The 17,974-nt window shown below is 38.2% G+C and overlaps 2 protein-coding genes across 4 annotated transcripts in view; both read left to right on the top strand.

The window, feature by feature from the left end:
• The window catches only part of MPC2 (mitochondrial pyruvate carrier 2), a 36,380-nt gene extending 34,394 nt beyond the window's left edge, over positions 1-1,986 (top strand). Inside the window, exon 5 of the mRNA XM_023738423.1 lies at positions 1,673-1,986. Within this exon, the coding sequence (XP_023594191.1) occupies positions 1,673-1,709 (37 nt within the window). The 3' untranslated portion in view covers positions 1,710-1,986. The remainder of the gene's footprint in view (positions 1-1,672) is intronic.
• A 3,209-nt stretch (positions 1,987-5,195) lies between these two features.
• The window catches only part of ADCY10 (adenylate cyclase 10), a 189,409-nt gene continuing 176,630 nt past the window's right edge, over positions 5,196-17,974 (top strand). For 2 of the 3 annotated variants that reach the window (XM_012557751.1, XM_004384076.2), the window contains exons 1-2: positions 5,196-5,447; positions 15,263-15,465. Coding sequence is in view for 1 of the 3 variants with exons in the window: in XM_004384076.2 (XP_004384133.1) it covers positions 15,321-15,465 (145 nt within the window). In the remaining 2 variants the exon portion in view is untranslated. The remainder of the gene's footprint in view (positions 5,448-15,262; positions 15,466-17,974) is intronic. The other variant, XM_004384077.2, reaches the window with a different exon arrangement.

The raw sequence follows: 17,974 nt of genomic DNA, 5'->3' as shown, positions 1-17,974 counted from the left end.
GAAATTTTTGAAATGGTGTATCTTTGGCTATGTGTATTTTCACCAAAAGAAAAGGTTGAGAAGTTAGAGGGTTGACATGTTGTGGGGTTGTTAACCAGTGTCATAAAACAATATGTGTACTACTGTTTCATGAGAAACTATTTGTTCTGTAAGCCTTCACCTGAAGTACAATAGAAAAAAAAGAAAAATTCTCACAACATGTATGAACTTGGAGGGCATTATGCTGAGTGAAATGTCAATTTCTAAAGGAAAAATACTGTATGAGACCGTGATTATAAAAACTCAAGAAAAGGTTTACACACAGAAAAAAAAAAACTTTGATGGTTACTAGGGAGGGGAGGAATGGGGAAGGGAAATCACTAACTAGATAGTAGACAAATTTTAACTTTGGTGAAGGGAAAGACAACACACAATATAGGGGAAGTCAGCACACCTTGACCAAGGCAAAGTCACAGAAGTTTTTACGTCCAGACACTTTGAGGCACTGAGTTACTGGGGCTGAGGGCTGGGGACCATGGTCTCAGGACATCTAGGCCAATTGGCATAACATAGTTCATACAGAAAATGTTCTACATCCTACTTTGGTGAGTAGCGTCTGGGGTGTTACAAGCTTGCGAGTGATCATTTAAGATACGTCTCTTGGTCTCATCCCGTCCAGAGCAAAAGAGAATGAAGAACACCAAAGACACAAGGAAAATATTAGTTCAGAGGACTAATGGACCACATGAGCTGCAGCCTCCACCAGCCTGAGCCCAGAAGAACTAGATGGTGCCTGGCTACCACCACCAACTGCTCTCACAGGGATCACAATAGAGTGTCCTGGACAGAGCGGGAGAAAAATGTAGAACAAAATTCAAATTCATGAAAAAACACCAGACCTACTGGTCTAACAGAGACTGGAGGAACCCCTGAGACAGGCCCCCAGACACCCGCTAACTTAGAACTGAAGCCACTCCCAAAGTCCACCTTTCAGCCAAAGATTAGACAGCCTTATAAAACAAAAATAACACACGTGAGGAACGTGCATCTTAGTTCAGTCAAGTATATGAGACTAAATGAGCAACACCTGCCCAAAAGCAAAGAGTAGAAGGAAGGAAGGGACAAGAATACTGGACGAATGAACATGGGGAACCTGGGATGTAAAGGGGGAGCGTGCTGACACATTGGGGGGATTGCAACCAGTGTCACAAAACAATTTGTGTATAAGTTTTTAAATGAGCAACTAATTTGCACTGTAAACTTTCATCTAAAGCACAATAAATTTTTTTAAAAGAGGTTATTAATCAAAAGTGAAATGTTTCTCACTTTAACAAATCTGTTAGGCATTCCCAGATTACACTTTAAAAAAAAAAAAAAAATTGAATTGGCAAATGTTTTGTCATGTATATACTTACCATAATAATAATAATAATACTTTTGTATATGTCAGTTAAGCTGTTAAAACTTTTTGGCTATTGGGATCTTTTCTTATCTGAAACACAAACCAGATGCAAATGAACTCCTTGGTTCACTTTGCTTTCTGCCTGTTCTACTTTAAGTACCTGGGAAGATATTATTTACAACTACATAGCTTCCTGACTACTGGGAAAGAGAAGATGGCTTTCCATTCCCTTGTTATCTTAAATTTATCTATTATGGTTGATGATTATTTTTCTTTCTCTTTTCTTTATAGATACAACCGAGAACTAAAAGCTAAAGCAAACAAGTAAAAGAGTTCCTGATCACCTGAACAATCTAGATGTGGACATAACCACTGGGACCTAGTTTGATTTATTATTTGGTTATTGATAAGGTGATGCTAACTGTGTTAACATTTGGAAGGCAAAAATAAATTAACTGTAACTTGGTAGCTAGTGCTTGATTCAACAGAAAAATAAAGCAAACTTTTAATAACAGCTTTTCTCTTAACATGTGACTTAAAGAACTTATCTGTGAATGTTAGTAGCCTTCTTTCTACCATTTGCTCATGACAAATCATACTTCCTCACACGTACCCCCAACCGCCTTCTCTTCTAGTCAGCCAAAGTGTATAAATACAAGAGCACCACATTCAAAAGATTGAAAGATAGTTGAAAGGTTGAATATGTTGTACAGAAAGGATGGTCAAGTGAAAGGAATTAGAGCTGAGCAGTGTGAGAAATGAGTAGTGGAATGACTGGCAAAGTTACCTCAGACTGTTTTAAAATATTTTGAAGTATTTTAAAGTAAAGAATTTTTTTTTTTTTTTTTTTTTTTGCATATCGTGTGAAATTCTTTTACGGTTACAAAGTGACAAAGAATTTCTAAAAATTTTAACTGTACTCAGCAATTGATGTAATATGGCAGAAAGTGCCCTAGAATCAAACAGACCTGAGTTTGAATCCCAGCTCTTTTATTTATAAACTTATGGCTTTGGACAATTCAAGAAAGTGCCTAGCAGAACACCTAGGACATAAGTAGGCTTTCTGTAAATGTTAGTGGCTCGTAGTGAGGAGAGACTGGGCACAGATTACTCCATACTAGAAATAATCATGTCTACTGATTTAGGGGAAACCCGGTGGCATAGTGGTTAAGAATATGGCTGCTAACGAAAAGTTTGGCAGTTCGAATCCACCAGGTGCTCTTTGGAATCTCTGTGGGGCAGTTCTACTGTCGTATAGAGTCGCTGTGAGTCAGAATCAACTCCACAGCATTGGGTGTGTTTTTGTGTTTGGTTTTGTTTTTGTTTTTGTTTTTGTTTTATTGATTTGGGCTTCAATCTGGAGTACTAAACTTTCTTCTAATTATGGTAGTAAAGCCAGTCATGGTTAGAACTATAGTCAGATGAATCAGCAAAGCAGGTTATTTCTAAATTTGAAGAAACAAAAGATTTTTTAAAATAACAATACACTACTACTAATGAAAATTTGACAGTTAGCTATTGAAAAACTTTTACTTTATCATTTATCCCTTCACCATAGTCCATCTTTGAGGAGGGAGGGATTAGAGAATTTAGGCAAAAATGAGGAGGTTCTATAAGGTGAAATTATTATTACCTTCTTTCCATAAGTCACACTATTAAAATTGTTTGGGGTGTGTGTGCACGTGCATTTTCCTGGTTAAGCACTTAGGAAATACATATGAAATATAGACACAAAAAAGTTTATTACAATGTTAATGTAGAATTAGTGTTTCACATCCTATTCATTAAAATCTGTTATTTCCTATATGGGAAGACATTGATGATTCACTGGTAGAATTCTCACCTTTAGTGAATGAGACCCCGGTTGTATTCTTGAACAATGCACCTCATGCGCAGCCACCACCTGTCAGTGGAGGTATATGTGTTGCTATGATGCTGAACAGGTTTCAGCAGAGCTTGCAGACTTAAGTGGACTGAGAAGTCAGGCCTGGTGATCTACTTCAGAAAATCTATGGATCACAACAGTCCAATCAGCAAACAATCATGGGAGCAGTGCAGGACTGAGCAGTATTTCATTCTGATGTGTGTGGGTTGGCCATGAATCAGGGCCAACTTAATGGGCGCTAACAATATTCCCTATATGGTTTCTCCTAAGCTACAATTGCAAATTGTAGCATTTAGATGCAGTGACAGGCAATCTTCTTCTTGGTTTTCAGGAGTTTCATTGACAAACCACTATGTCATGCTTCCTTTCTATTCCAAAATGCTCAATCTATCCCATTATTGAATCAAAAATTTAGGAAGAAGAATTGATATACTACAAGTCCTTACTATCAGTGTAGACAACCGAACTCCATAAAAATACCTTCCACATAGTACAAATCACTTGATAACTCCTAAAAAAAAAAGCCTGTTGCCGTCAAGTGACCCTGTAGGACATAGTAGAACTGTCCCATAGGGTTTCCAAGCCTGTAAATCTCTACAGATGCAGACTGACACATCTTCCTCCCAAGGAGCAGCTGGTGGGTTCTAACCTCTGACGTTTTGGTTAGCAGCCAATGTAAAGATTGTTTAACACAGTGATCCATGATGAGTATTAAATAAATGTAAAGTTTCAGAAAATGGTAAGCTTTTTAGTTAATAATAGACACAGGAAGTACTTTGTTAGAGAAAGGAACTTCTAACTGCAGAAAGATGTATTAACCTATTTGCATACCTTCCGAGGTAATAACTATTAGAACTCTTGAAGTTTTAACAGGCTAAAGCAGAAAAACTGCTTGGGGAGTGGTGGGTAGAGAATGCTTAATAAGGTATATGCTTTCATCTTTCTGTGATTTGGCATTCATTTCAAAGAAAGAATTGATCCAAGGTATGTAAACACTGTTATTTCTCCATATTAAGCAGGTTTGTTTTTAAGTTGTTAAAATGATAGTGAAAGGTGGAACATTAACAAGGGTTAACCTCAAAGCCCAGGTTCTTCTCTTAATGAAAAAGAAATAGAAAGCACTGGTATTTATCAACACTGGCTTTCTCTGTAAGGGGTTTGTTTAATTTTATGAGGTGTGATTCTAATTGTATTGACTAGCTTCCACAAGTAACACCAGAAAATTCACTCAACATTTTGTAATTAAATGAACTACTTTTTTCTAAAGTAACTATTTTATAACATTTTGAAACACAGTAAATTTAATTATAATGCTGGGCTTTATTTAAGAATGTTTGCCTGCTTTTTCAGTTAGACATTTTTTAATTCAAATTTTAAATATATGCCACTAAATAGTGATTGTAGTTGTGATATACATGAAAATAGCTAGAAAATCAAAACATGGATTAAGCTGTTAGCGAACATGCCACTCTCTTAATACACATGTTGCCAGTGTCACATTGGATTAAGAAAACTCAAATCCAATGTCACATTGGATTTCAAGTTAACTTTAGGGTAAATTTGGTTAGAAGTATGCACTGGACTAGTCAAAATGGACAGGTATAATTCTTCAAGCAAACAAAAATTTACCTCAAAAATCTCTGAAGTCATATTGAAATATAACTGGTAAATTTCATAGTGTTGGTAAAAAGCCATAATCACTATTGACTAAAGTTGGATGCATGCTTGCTCAAGAGATACTTGTCTTTATGATAATCACCTGCCAACTATTGCCTAATTTTAACCACCCTCCACATAGTCAGGGAGAGAGTTGTGGAAACTACTTTATGGTCAAATCATTCTCCCTGACCCTTGCCCCACATGTTGGGACATGAGAGGCTGAACTCAACCAGCCCTTGTACAAGCAATAGGCAACTGAGACTGGTGGGGGAGGGGAAGGCAGTGCCAACCAATCAGAAGCATAGTCAGTGGACATGAAACAATGAGCTTCTGATGAGGGTGTGGCCTGGAAAACGGCTTTTAGACAAAACTGTCATTTTATGGGTCAACTATAGACAGACATGGCACTTCTGGTGTCTTCAGAATAATGTCATCCAGACCCCTTTCCTGTTTTCTGCACTTCTGAAAGATCCAGTCACTAATACAGGCTCTGGCTTTTCCTCAGCCTTGGAGGAAGAGGAGGTATGTGGAAGTAGGAGCCTCAGTAGGAAGAAAGTTTGCAGAGCTAAAAAAGAGCAATCATCTGGGAAGAAGGCAGGTATTAGATCTTAGAGGAAGCCTTAGACTAGGAGTCAGAATCCAAGCTTGGGTATTTCTCTGTCAGTCTTTTAGACATTTAAGTGTTTGAGTATTTCCTCATCTTGTTTATATTGGATGCTCTGTCTTTCTAGCTCTACTCTATTTACCTCTCTTCTACAACTTCTCACATGATGTCTTTTATCAGTCATCAAATAACAAGTCATCAGATGTGAAGGGGGCACTTGGAAAGATGCTGTGGAGGAAATAGAGGTATGTAGAACATGGTCTCTAAACACAGGGAGCTTACAATTCAGAAACAGGTCAAAAGATAAAGATACTTAATTAGAAAATGAGCCACGTAAGTTTATATAGACACTAAATGCCATAATAGCTCAGAAGGAAAGTTACCATGGCCCGGAGTGGTCAGGCAAAACTTTTGCAACAGATAACACTATCCCTCTAAGTTCAGAGGTTCTCCTCCTCTGGACTCTTGTGAAATCTGACTTCACATGATATTGGTAAGACGTTGGATGTAAACTGAAAACTGTTGGAAATTTCTAGAAGATATATCTACTTAGAGGAACAATAACGGTTACAACTGATCCCTAATTTCTCTTTTATTTTCATTTTTGGTTATTGCTAACCAAAATTAAGCAGAATGCAACTTACCTACACACATTTTCCTTTCATTCAAGTCACTCACTCAGGAAACTTCCTACCTTGGCATATCTTTGGGACGTCATTTACCTGCTTGCTCTTTTACTCTTTCAGGTGTCCTCATTCCTCGATGCTTTGGTGCTTCCTCAGTGCCTACTCTGTTTATGTTCTACTCTTGACCTTGATTTTATGGATTAGATTATAACAAGATAAAGTAAGCATAGACTCTAGTCCATACATTTAAACTACTAGGATGTGACTTGGAAAAATCAGGCTGTGGACCTCAAGGAAAATTCTTTCTCTCTTCCTCCTTGTCATAGTTTATAATATAATACAGGTGTGTAGGAGGACTGGGTAGGTCTGCTACAGAAAGACATTGGTGACCACTTAGGCTTATCATTTAATAAAAAAGGAAGAAGGAAGCCACGAATACCAGGAGGGAGAGTCACTAGTATTTTTGAATGTGGCAGATACAATTGGCCAAACAATTACTGAGGATACTGTCAACATGCACTGAAAATGCTCTAAAATTAAATACATCTTTTTCTCTAGGTCAAAAACATCCCCCAAAGTGTCATAAAGGATATACAAACAGGATGTAGCATGGCATAGTAGAAAAAATAATGGGTTTTGTAGCTGGTAACCCAGGGCAAGTTAATTCCTCTGAGCTTCAGTTTCCTTATCTGTTAAATGGGGATTAGGCCTGCCTCATAATGTTGCTTTGAGGATTAAATGAGCCAACCTATGTAGAATACTTTATATAAAAATGTCATATTATAATTATAGTGTGGTATGTGCCTGTACAAAATAAATATTTCTGTCACTAATCACTTTCTGATGTTGCGGGGCTTTCAAGCAGAAAACTAAGTCTTCTAAAATGGAAACTTTCTATTGTCTTTTTATTTTGGATGTTCATTTCAGATGTCTTTGCCTCTCTAGCCCATGATATTTTCCTCTTCTAGTTCTCTTTCCACATCTGTCATGTTAATATCCAAGTACATCTACTTTGCTTGCCTAGCTAGTATCCATAAATTTTAGAAAAGTCTGTCCAAGTTATCAAATCACCTTACTTAAACCAATGGAATCTTAGCAGTCATCTAATTCATCTTTCTACCAAATATAAGAATCACCTCTGTAAGGCAGATAGCTATACAGCCTCTCATAAGGAAATCCAGTACTTCTAAACCGCCCAGTTTGAAGGCTTATTCTTACATTGTTTAAATTTGCCTCCCAGTGATTGCCAGCCACTGATGCTAGTTGATCCTTCTGGAGCAACAAAGAATAAAGCTAACCCACTTTCCATATGTTGCTAAACTAAAGCAAAACAGTCTATACTCTGCATGTAAGGAAGAGTATGGAATTGCCAAGACTGAGGGGGCTTGTAGTAGGGTTGCCAGATAAAATGCAATGTTTGGGGCATACTTATACTAAAAAATTATTCATTTATTTAAAATTAAAATTTAACTGGGCATGCTATATTTTGATTTGCTGAATCTAGCAATCCTACAAGTGGTAACCAAAAGAACAAAGTTGAGATAGTCAATGAGCTGGGGCTGTAGGGGGAAGAATAGGGCCACATACACCCTTGCTCAGTTCTGCTCAACCTGGTCTCAGTTCTATAGCTGCTCAGCACATCTGTGGAAGGCTCTTCAGAAAGCATGCTATCTAATGTCACCTATTTGATAAATTGGCTCCCTCCACTGAGGAAAAAAATGCCAACTTTCCTTTCTCTCTTTACCTATCCATGAAGCTTATTCTTGCTTAGCCAAACCCAATACCTATCTGACGGAGAAAGTAGGGGAACTCTTTTCTTAACTGCAGGGGCCCATGGTAAATGTTGTACAGGGGTCTGCATCTCCTAGTAATGCTACAGCTTTCACATTTCATTCCATATATTTGAAGACAACTACTATTTTCACCCAAATGTCATCATCCCCTGACTTAACATTTCCAATCTCTTTCACCATTCCTCACATTCCATACTTAATGCACTTCAAATAAAGTGGGCAGAACTAAACCAATACACTGGATTAGATTTGAACACTGCTTATGTACCTTAAGATTGCACTACATCCAAATGCCCTATGAACATATGAAAAGGTGCTGAATATCATTAATACCTCCAGGGAAACACATTAAAACCACAGATACAACTGGTCACCTACCAAGATGGCTAAAATATAAAAAGACTAACAAATCCAAGTGTAGGTCAGGATATGGAGCAACTGAACTCTCATACCTTGCTTGTGGGAGTGTAAATTGGTACAACCACTTTGTAAAACTTTGTCAGGATTTACTAAATCTCAGTATATGTATATCCTATGATCCAGCAATTCCACTTAGGTATATGGCCGAGCGAAATGCACACATATGTTCACCAAAAGACATGTACAAGAATGTTCTTAGCAGCAATATTCCTAATAGCCTAAAACTAGAGACAACCCATATGCCAATAGTTGTTGTTAGGTGACGTCGGGTCAGTTCTGACTCATAGCAACTCTGTGTACAACAGAACAAAACACTGCCCAGTCTTGCATCATCCTCACAATTGTTGTTATACTTGAACCCATTGTTGGAACCGCTGTGTCAATCCATCTTGTTGAGGGTCTTCCTCTTTTTCACTGACCGTCTACTTTGCCAAGCATGATGTGCTTCTCCAGGGTCTGGTCTCTTCTGATAATGTCCAAAGTACATGAGACGAAGTCTCGCCATCCTTGCTTCTAAGGAGCATTCTGGCTGTACTTCTTCCAAGACAGATTTGTTTGTTCTCCTAGCAGTCCATGGTATATTCAATATTCTTCACCAACACCATCATTCAAAGGCGTCAATTCTTCTTCGGTCTTCTTTATTCATTATCCAGTTTTTGTGTGCATATAAGGTGATTGAAAACACCATGGCTTGGGTCAGGCACACCTTAGTCCTTAAAGTGACATCTTTGCTTTTTAACCTTTGAAGAGGTCTTTTGCAACGGATTTACCTAATGCAATGCGTCTTTTGATTTCTTGACTGCTGCTTCCCTGAGTGTTGATTAGATCCAAGTAAAATGATATGCTTGACAACTTCAAACTTTTCTCCATTTCATCATGATGTTGCTTATTGCTCCAGTGGTGAGGATTTTTGTTTTCTTTATGTTGAGGTGTAATCCATACTGAACGCTGTAGTGTTTGATCTTTATCAATAAGTGCTTCAAGTCCTCTTCACTTCCAGCAAGCAAGGTTGTATCATCTGCATATCGCAGGTTGTTAATGAGTCTTCCTCCAATCCTGATGTCAAGTTCTTCCTCATATAGTCCAGCTTCTGGGATTATTTGCTCAGCATACAGATTGAATAAGTATGGTGAAATGATACAACCACGATGCACACCTTTCCTGACTTTATACCACACAGCATTCTCCTGTTGGAAAGACTGCCTCTTGGTGTATGTACAGGTTCCACATCAGCACAATTAAGTGTTCTGGAATTCCAATTCTTCCCAATGTTATCCATATTTGTTATAATCCACCCAGTTGAATGCCTTTACATAGTCAATAAAACACAGCTAAACATCTTTCTGCTATTCTTTGTTTTCGGCCAAGATCTATCTGGCATCAGAAATGATATCCCTCATTCCATGTCCTCTTCTGAATTCGGCTTGAATTTCTGGCAGTTCCCTGTCTGTGTACTGCTGCAACTGCTTTTGAATGATCTTCAGCAAAATTTTACTTGTGTGTTATACTAATGATACTGCTCAATAATTTCCACATTCTGTTGGATAACCTTTCTTCGGAATGGGCGTATATATGAATCTCCTCCAGTCGGTTGGCCAGGTAGCTGTCTTCCAAATTTTTTGCCATAGACAAGTGAGCACTTCCAGGGCTGCATCCATTTGTTGAAACATTTCAATTGGTATTCTGTCATTTCCTGGAGCCTTGTTTTTCACCAGTGCCTTCAGTGCAGCTTGGACTTCCTCCTTCAGTACCATTGGTTCTTGATCATATGCTACCTCCTGAAATGGCTGAATGTCTACCAGTTCTTTTTGGTACAGTGACTTGTTGTAGTCCTTCCATCTTCTTTTGATGTTTCTCGCATCTTTCAATATTTTCCCTGTAGAATCCTTCAGTATTGTAACCCAAGGCTTGAATTTTTTCCTCAGTTCTTTCAGCTTGAGAAATGCCTGGCGCATCTGTCCTTTTGGTTTTCTAACTCCCGGTCTTTGCACATTTCATTATAATACTATACTTTGTCTTCTAGAGCTGCCCTTTGAAATCTTCTGTTCAGCTCTTTTACTGTATCACTTTTCCCATTCACTTTAGCTACTCCGCGTTCAAGAGCATCTTTCAGAGTCTTTTCTAACATCCATTAGGCTCTTTTCTTTCTTTCCTGTCTTTTTAATGACCTCTTGCTTTCTTCATGTATGATGTCCTCGATGTCATTCCACAACTCGTCTGGTCTTCATTCATTAGTGTTCAGTGCATCAAATCTATTCTTAAGATGGTCTCTAAATTCAGGTGGGATATACTCAAGGTCATACTTTGGCTCTCGTGGACGTGTTCTAATTTTCTTCAGCTGTTCCACAATCGGCCCCTGGCCTTGTTCTGACTGATGATATTGAGCTTTTCCATCGTCTCTTTCCACAGATATAGTCAATTTGATTCCTATGTATTCCATCTGGTGAGGTCCACGTGTATTATCACCATTTATGTTGTTGAAAATAGGTATTTGAAATGGAGAAGTCGTTGGTCTTGCAAAATTCTATGATGCCATCTCTGGTGTCGTTTCTATCACCAAGGCCATTTTTTCCAACTACAGATCCTTCTTCTTTGTTTCCAACTTTCACATTCCAATCACCAGTCCAATCATCTTGATTGCACATTTGATCAATTTCAGAGCAGAACTTGGTAAAAAATCTTCTATTTCTTCATCTTTGGCCTTAGTGGTTGTTGGGTAAATTTAAATAATAGTCATTTTAACTTGTCTTCTTTGTTGTCATATGTATATTAGCCAATCACTGACCATGTTGTACTTCATGATAGATCTTGAAATGTTCTTTTTGACGGTGAATGCAACACCATTCCTCTTCAATTTGCCATTCTTGGCATAATAGACCATATGATTGTCTGACTCAAAATGGCCAATATCAGTCCATTTCAGCTCACTAATGCATAGGATATCGATCTTTACACATTCCATTTCATTTTTGACGATTTCCAATTTTCCTAGATTCATACTTCATACATTTCACATTCTTATTATTAATGAACATTTGCAACTGTTTCTTCACATTTTGAGTTATGCCCCATCAGCAAATGAAGGTCAGAAAAGCTTGACTCCATCCATGTCATTAAGGTCAACTCTACTTTGATGAGGCAGCCCTTCCCCTGTCATCTTTTGAGTGCCTTCCAACCTGAGGGGCTCAGCTTCTGGCACTATATCAGACAATGTTCTGTTGCTATTCATAAAGTTTTCACTGGCTAATTTTTTCAGAAGTAGACCACCAGGTCCTTCTTCCTAGTCTTTCTTAGTCTGGAAGATCAGCTGAAACCTGTCCACCATGGGTGACCCTCCTGGTATTTGAAATACCAGTGGCATAGCTTCCAGCATCACAGCAACACACAAGCCACCACAGTACGACAAACCGACAGACGCATGGGGATGTTAATAGTAGAATGGATAAATACTTCTTGTGGTAAACTCAGGGAATGGAATACTATACAGCATTAAGAGTGATTACTGATATATACACAGCAACATGGATGAATAACAAACATTTGAGCAAAAGAAATGAAACGCAAAAAATATATTTAATATGATTCCATTTATGTAGTTAGAAAACTGGTGAAGGTAATCATCTGTAATGTTAGGAACCTGGAGACATGATTATCTTTGGGGAGAAGGGACAAGTGACTGGGACTTGGCACAAGAGGGTTTTCTGTAGTGCCTGTAATGTTCTTTCTTGATGTGAGTGAGGAGTACATGATTTATTCACTCTTTAATTCTCCAGTCAAGCTATACACTTACAGTTTGTATACTCTTCTGCATGTATGTTATGTTTCAATAAAAGTTTTTTAAAAGATAGCATTACATTTGCAGCAATTCTAGTTTTTTTCACACCATATGCTTATGCATTTGATTTTGTTAAAATTCTAAATGCAGCACTTTTCATTTATTCTTCTGAAATTTCATTGTTATTTCAGTCTATAAGGCTGTATTGAGATCCTGATTCTGTCACTCACTGCATCAGCTCTCCCTCCAGTTGCGTCTTTATCAAAGTCCTCTAGCATGCCTTTGGAGACCTCCCTTTGAGCTGACACTGGAGCACTAATCAATATCCTTTAGATCTGATTGTTCATCCAGTTAACTGTATTTCCATCATTCCTATAATTTTTTATCTTACCCACAAGGATATAAGAAATTTGGTCAAATGCCTTGTTAAAGTCTAGATATACTTTGTTTCTAGCATTCTCTTGATTTAAAAGTTTAATAACCCTACAAAAAAAGGAAGTAAGGTTAATTTGGTCTGGGGTTCTAAATCCAATCTGGCTCCTTTTACTCATCTCTTGCTGATCTATATGTCCACATATTATCATGTAGGATAACCATTGGACTGCTCACAATAATTCCAGCTCTCTATCCTTCTGAATACATGGTAGGATTGCACTTCCCTACTTGTTAGATGTGTCCTTGAAACTTTGGCCAATATAATATGAGTGGAAGTGACATGTGTCACTTCTTGGAGGAAACCTTAAGAATGAGTCTGTGCCTCATTGCATCCCCTTTTGTCACTCCCTTGGCAGCCAGTATAACATCCCAGGATGGGTCCCAAAGTGAGAGCAGCAGCACAGAGAAGGGTCCCCGGCCAACCTACAATGAACCTGTAGCATCAGCAAGAAGTACACCACTGTTTTCACAAGGCACTAATATTTTGCAGTTAATCATTAAAGAAGCATAACCTAGCTTATCTGGGCTGATACATCAAGTTTACCGATCTGTGTTTTTTGGAATCCTCATGTAGCCTCATCTTTCAAAATTCGAAAGAGAATGTGCCCATATCTGGTTTTCCAGTCCATCTCTTTTCCTCCATGATGTTTTTAGATGACTGAATTCACACCTGTCAGTTTTCAGCATTTGTCGATAAAAATTATTTGTATATTGATGCTTGAATTTATTTAAAATGACTGGGTGCTTTATCACTACTTTCTTATCTTGGACTTCAATTCTTTCTAAGCAACCAAAAAAAACAAACCCGTTGCTGTTGAGTCGATTCCGACTCATAGTGACCCTATAGGACAGAGTAGAACCGCCCCACAGAGTTTCCGAGGAGCGCCCGGTAGATTCGAACTGCTACAGCAGCAGTAGCTCTTAACCACTACACCACCAGAGTTTCCTTTTTCGTAGCAATACTTGTTAAATTCTTCCATTCTCCATGATTAAGGCAGAAACAAAAGAACAGTGCACCATATTTAAGTTTTGTTCTTATTACTCCTTTATTACTTTCCTTGTTTTGAATAAAGTTTAAAAATCTCTCTACATTTTCTTAACTTTAGCAATTTTCCTGAGTCTCAGCTCATTCTGGGCCTTCTGTTTTCTCACACCCTTTTTGTAAGTTCATGTAGCACTTATAAAGATGAAGTGGCACAGTGATTAAAGTGCTCAGCTGCTAACTGAAAGGTCAGCAGTTTGAACCCACCAACTATACCGTGGGGGAAAGATGTGGCAGTCTGATTCTGTAAAGATTTACAGCCTTGGAGACCCTATGGGGGCAGCTCTACTCTGTCCAATAGGATTGCTATAGGGTCGCTATGAGTCAGAATCAACTTGACGGCAGCGGATTATATAGCATTTATCAAACTTACAACCTGAAATTATTTATTTGATTTACTTGTTAATTATCTATTGACTATTCCTGGTACATGTTGTGGTTTTTATTTAGTTTTTAATGCTACTTTAAAAAAAAAAAAAAAAACTTAGTCATATGCTTCTCCTTCTATCTTTTCTTTACTTTTTAACATTTGAGCTTACCAGGGATTTCCTTTTAAAAGTTATCTAATCCCTAACATTTATAACTCAATTTTAGAGGTTCCTATACTTTGAAAGTTTGTTAAGTTTACCACTTTCCCTGATTTCTTTAAAAATACCTTCATTAAGGCTTGGATATATGTGACCATGTCCTGCTTTTTCCTTCCAATGCTCTTAGGTATGTATTTCAATATGACCTATGTGTGGTTAAAATTACCAACTAGTTCCTCATTACTGAACAGAATTAAACCAAAAGTAACAGTTCCCTTTTTTAAATTCCTCTATTTCTTGCATCAACTATTCCAGGAACTTGGATTGCTCTGAAAAAGTTGGGGAAACTCTTTCTGTTCAGGCTGGTAGAGTATGTTTCTTACAACATTCAGGCATGAGCATTTAATCTGCCCTAGTAGTTAAAGGAAGGCCTGAGGAAATCCTAATTTTCTTAGAACTGACTTGGCAAGAAATTAAAATTTGAACATTTCCTTCCACTTACAGCTTAGGGCCTTCTACATTTCCAGCTATCTCTCTCTCTCACACACACACACAAACACATGCACATCTTTGAACTCTTACCCTCTATATATTTTAACTAAACCAGTTTGCATTTAATCTCTTGCCTATATATAATATTATATTCTAATCCTCACCTCCATATATGTATTCTCACACATAAAGTCAAATCTACATTTTTTTCTTTAAATTTTCAAAAAGGAGGGAGAAAAGTTGAGAGACCAAGAGGGAGGAGGAGGGGGAAAGGAAACGGAGCCTAATCTGAGTGGACAGTTCTTCTGGCCCACTGACAGCAGGACTTGCATCTTAAGGGCTTACCCCTTCATGAAAATGGGTAGAGCCATTTAGCTACCCTGTTTCATTCCACCCTCTTTGTAATGGTGCCCATTTATGTAATAGCTGTGCAGGGCTGCACGTTCAGTCTGTGTGGTTTTTTCCTCTGTGTGACTCAACAGTTCTGGCATTTTTAGCATCACTCAATCACAGATTTAAATAAGAACAAATGCAAGTTAGAACAAAGTAAAGGAAGAAAAAGAAATAGGAAAATGAGTGAATGAATATATCAGATTTTCTTCATTCTGAGTTCTTCTTTCTAGAATGTCTACTTGTGGACTGCTTCCTGTGATCATAAAATCTTGAACATTTGCTGTGAACATGAACACTCAAATAGACTCACAAGACCGGGCCATCGTCAAAATAGCAGCTCATTTACCAGACCTCATTGTTTATGGAGATTTCTCTCCAGAACGACCTTCTGTGAAATATTTCGATGGAGTCTTGATGTTTGTTGATATTTCAGGCAAGCGCATAAAGGATGTTTAATGTGGAATCCCTGGGGGGTACAAATGGTTAAGTGCTTAGCTACTAACTGAAAGGTTGGCAGTTTGAATCCACCCAGAGGCATCTTGGAAGAAAGGCCTGGAAATTTACTTTCCAAAAAAATCAGCCATTGAAAACCCTATAGAGCACAATTCTACACTGACACACGTTGGTCACCATGAGTTGGAACTGGCTAGACGGCAACTGGGTTTTGTTGTTTTTGTTATTATTTTAATATTTTATTATTTTAATAATTTTAATAATAAATAAAATTTGTGGGTTAGCAACAGGCTCACATCAGAATTCACAAACAGAGCTTGATTGCAGAATGGGGATGCCATTTTTGAGTCTCTGGGCTGTTACAGCAGAGATTCTCTGCTGAAGAAATAGCAGAGAAGGGATACCCTGTGGACCTGGCTCTCAGTTTTCCTTACTCAAGTATCTCCAGTCATGGGCAAGTCTTTAAGTTGCCCAAGTCCTATGTCTGGAATTTCAGGCCCAATGTCCCTGCCCAAACATCACTGACTCATCCCTCCAAAACCCTCACATCCCTGTCAAAACTGATCTCAGGAAATGATCTCCCCAAATGTTTATCCCTAACCATAAATTTGCCACCCATTCACAAGTGTTTGAGCTCTGTGTGTTTTCATTAGTATGGAATAAAAGCTCTATTCCAGTTAAAAGAATTGCAGTCGTAACTGTATGAATTGAAACTTTTGGAGTGAGGTGTAAAACAAAGTCTTACTTAACCCCTAAAATAATAAACATAGAGGCTGAACCAACATGGCACTATAGACAGAAAGACCATGCTGTCCCTCTGCAGCAAAGACCTGCAAAACTGAGTAAAAGATACAAACATCTATCCTGGAACCCTAAGCATCAAATGAAAGGATAAAGAACTAGTTCAAGCACTGAATGGAAGAAGAAACTGACAAGAACAGAGAACAAGGAGAGCTACAGAGTGGAGGTCCCCCGGCAGCTAATGTGGCATGGATTCGCCATCTTGGACCACAGCCACCAAGGAACCTGGACAGGGAGTACAGGTAGGCAAACTCATGGAGCTCCCAACAAGAAACAGAGCACCCGATGACCAGGGATACATGCTTTCGCACCCTGCACCCTTCTGCCCTGTACACTGCCTCAGCCGTTTCCAATAGGCCATCGTCGCATGGCCAAAGATACACATGCTCACTGCTGCCCCAGGTGCGTCCCACCCCCAATGGCCAGTTCCCCCAGCGCCATAGTTTTTTCAGCCCCAGTTTGTGCTGCAAATGACCTATCCTAACCCATCCTCCCCACCCCCAGATCTGCCCTGCTGCACCATGAGCGACTGGCCCTGCCCACCCGGACAAGGTGGTGAGAAGTAACATACCCACAGATGAGCAAGCAACAAAACACACCCAGCTTGCCCACCCAAACATAATCAAATAAAACAAAAAAGCAGGACAAAACAAATCTACATCAGTAAATGAAGAAAATAATTCATGAATGTCCCAGAGACAGCAGACAGTATCAAAACATAAAAAAACAGGACAGGAAGACTCCGGTAAGCAACCAAAATAAAACACCAGATGACCTTCCCGTAGAAGAAAAAGCACTGGAACTACTTGATAAGGAATTCAAAAGTCTAATACTCAGAGTTGTCTGAGATTTTAGGAGAGATATGGAGGAAAACACAGACAAAACTAAGGAAAAAATAGACAGAATCATGGAAAATACAGACAAAATCAGGGAAAACACAGACAAAGCAATGGAAGAATTCCAGAAAATAATACAGGAACAAAATGTCAAAATAAATAAACAATTAGAAATCACACAAAAACAGCAATTAGAAATCCAAAAGATAAAACAACAAGATTTCAGAAATGGAAAATGCTATAGATGGTTTTAGGAGCAAATTTGAACCAACAGAAGACAGGATCAGTGATATTGAAGACAAATTCTTGGATACCACTTTGTCTGAGGAAAAACAGAGAAAAGAATGAAGAAAACCTGAGAACTATGTGGGATACAATCAAGAACAAAAATTTACAAATGCTCGAACAGAAAGAGAAAATGGAAGACACAAAATCATTGATTTGCTGACAGAAAACTTGCCTAATATCATGAAAGATGAAAAGCTGATCATCCAAGCAGCTCAACAAACCCCATATAGGGTAGACCCCAAAAGAAAATAACCAAGACAATATCATAATCACACTCACCAAAACAAAACACAAAGAAAGAATCCTGACACCTCAAGAAAAAAGTCAGGTACAAAGGGGAAACAATAAGACTAAGCTCTGATTACTTGGCAGAAACCATGCAGACAAGAAGGCAATGCGATGACATATATAAAACCTTGAAAGAAAAAAATTGCCAACCAAGAATAATATATCATGCAAAACTCTCACTCAAATATGATGATGAAATTAGGACATTTCCAGATAAACAGAAATTAAGAGACTATGTAAAAAACAAACCAAACTTACAAGAATTATTTATTTTCT

The sequence above is a fragment of the Trichechus manatus genome, unplaced genomic scaffold (genome assembly GCF_000243295.1).
Source record: "Trichechus manatus latirostris isolate Lorelei unplaced genomic scaffold, TriManLat1.0 scaffold00117, whole genome shotgun sequence".
Lineage (NCBI taxonomy): Eukaryota > Metazoa > Chordata > Mammalia > Sirenia > Trichechidae > Trichechus > Trichechus manatus.
This window is presented reverse-complemented; position numbering and strand designations above follow the sequence as displayed.